Source organism: Macrobrachium nipponense, chromosome 37 (assembly GCF_015104395.2).
Source record: "Macrobrachium nipponense isolate FS-2020 chromosome 37, ASM1510439v2, whole genome shotgun sequence".
NCBI classification, from domain to species: Eukaryota; Metazoa; Arthropoda; class Malacostraca; order Decapoda; family Palaemonidae; genus Macrobrachium; species Macrobrachium nipponense.
Genome location: NC_061097.1, coordinates 5,575,093 through 5,576,613, shown reverse-complemented (window position 1 = coordinate 5,576,613; position 1,521 = coordinate 5,575,093). Strand labels below are relative to the sequence as shown.

Here is a 1,521-nt window from a genome sequence, read left to right as displayed (position 1 = left end):
GAGAGAGAGAGAGAGAGATGAATGGACAGATTCTTCCACAGTTGAACGGTTGCAGTTTTCAGATAATCCTATTAAGGCCAAAACAGGTGGTGTGCAACGGTTTAGAATAAAAGATTCGGTTTGGTAAGCCAAATTAGGTCATAACTTATAGTACAACAGGCAAGGATAAATTAGTGTACAATAAACCTGAGGAGGATACTGAACTCTCAAGCTTAATGATAGATTTAGATTTGAATTTTATTTTCATATCTAAAACAGACAATGCCTAGTGTTGTTTTCGGCCGACTTTGTTTTTATTGACGATACGTCGATGAAACTTTTATTGTTTAGAGAAAAATCCTATCAGGATATTATGTTTGTGGAGGAAATAGTATCAAATAACCATTAAACCATTAAAAACTTTTAGAAATAAACATTTCATGTTGTAATGAGGGAAAAATACTTTTATTCAGTCTATATCCTGTGCGTGGAATGGAAAGATTTTCGCAATGAAATATCCTTTCTTCTAGCATTTTTTTCAAAGATAACTGTTATCCTTTTGACATTTCTAACTCGTTTGTTAAAAAGAATTAAAACAATATTTAATTGCCGGGTTTATCATGTCCTCAGGTTCCAAAGAAATTAACGTATTTTTCATTATCATATGTAAATAAAAGAAAAAAATATATTTTTTAAACATGCCTCGAAAAAGTAAAAAATATTGATTCGCAATTAATTGAATTGATTCGATTCGCTTGGTGTAAACGCAGCCTATTGGCTGCATTTTACATGGTCTTTATTCAACTGAACTTCTGTGTCGGTCTGTCGACAAATCTTGTAACTCAGTTTTCGACCTGTTCCCTTGGTCCCATGGACTTGAAATTTTATATGATTGCTCAGTCCCGGTGACAATACAACCTTACATGATCCCCTTCCTGCTCCCATCCCCTTTCCCCTCTCCTACCCCCTTCCCTCCCCTTCTCCTCCCACTATTCCTTCCCCTTCCACTTCCCCCAACCCTTTCAGAGCAAACGATCAAATGTTAATTTAGTTGTTCTCCCCTCCACTTCCAACTCCTCTCTCCCTCTCCTTCACTCTTCAATCTACCCTCCCCCTCCCCCCGGCCCTCTCCCCCTTTGGAGCACTGTTGATTTGTCCTAGTCCTCCCCTCCCTTCTTCCCTTCCACTTCTCTCTTCCAACCCCCTCCGCCTACAATTTCCCTTCCCTTCCCTCCCCTTCCCCTCCCCCTATCTCTTCTCCCTTCCACCTCCATCACCCCTTGCAGTCCCAATTCCCTTGCCCTTTCCAGAGAAAATGATCAAATATCAATATTGCTGTTTCCTCAAAAATCCTCTTCCCTCCTCACTGGCCCTTCCCTATTCCATTGCCCTGCTTTCCCACTTCCCCTTCCTCCTGACACCCCATCACCCCTCCCCCTTCCTCTCCCCTCCCCCTTCCTTACCTTCCACCTGTCCTCCATCTACTAAGCACACAATCAAATGTTAATTTATGTGTCCTTCATCTCAACTTCCTTCCTCCTC

The 1,521-nt window shown here is 41.2% G+C and overlaps 1 protein-coding gene across 1 annotated transcript in view; it reads right to left on the bottom strand.

The window, feature by feature from the left end:
- Positions 1-1,498: 1,498 nt before the first annotated feature.
- LOC135209018 (uncharacterized) overlaps positions 1,499-1,521 on the bottom strand; it is a 675-nt gene continuing 652 nt past the window's right edge. Inside the window, exon 1 of the mRNA XM_064241552.1 lies at positions 1,499-1,521. This exon is cut by the window's right edge and continues 652 nt beyond it. Coding sequence (XP_064097622.1) covers positions 1,499-1,521 — 23 coding nt within the window.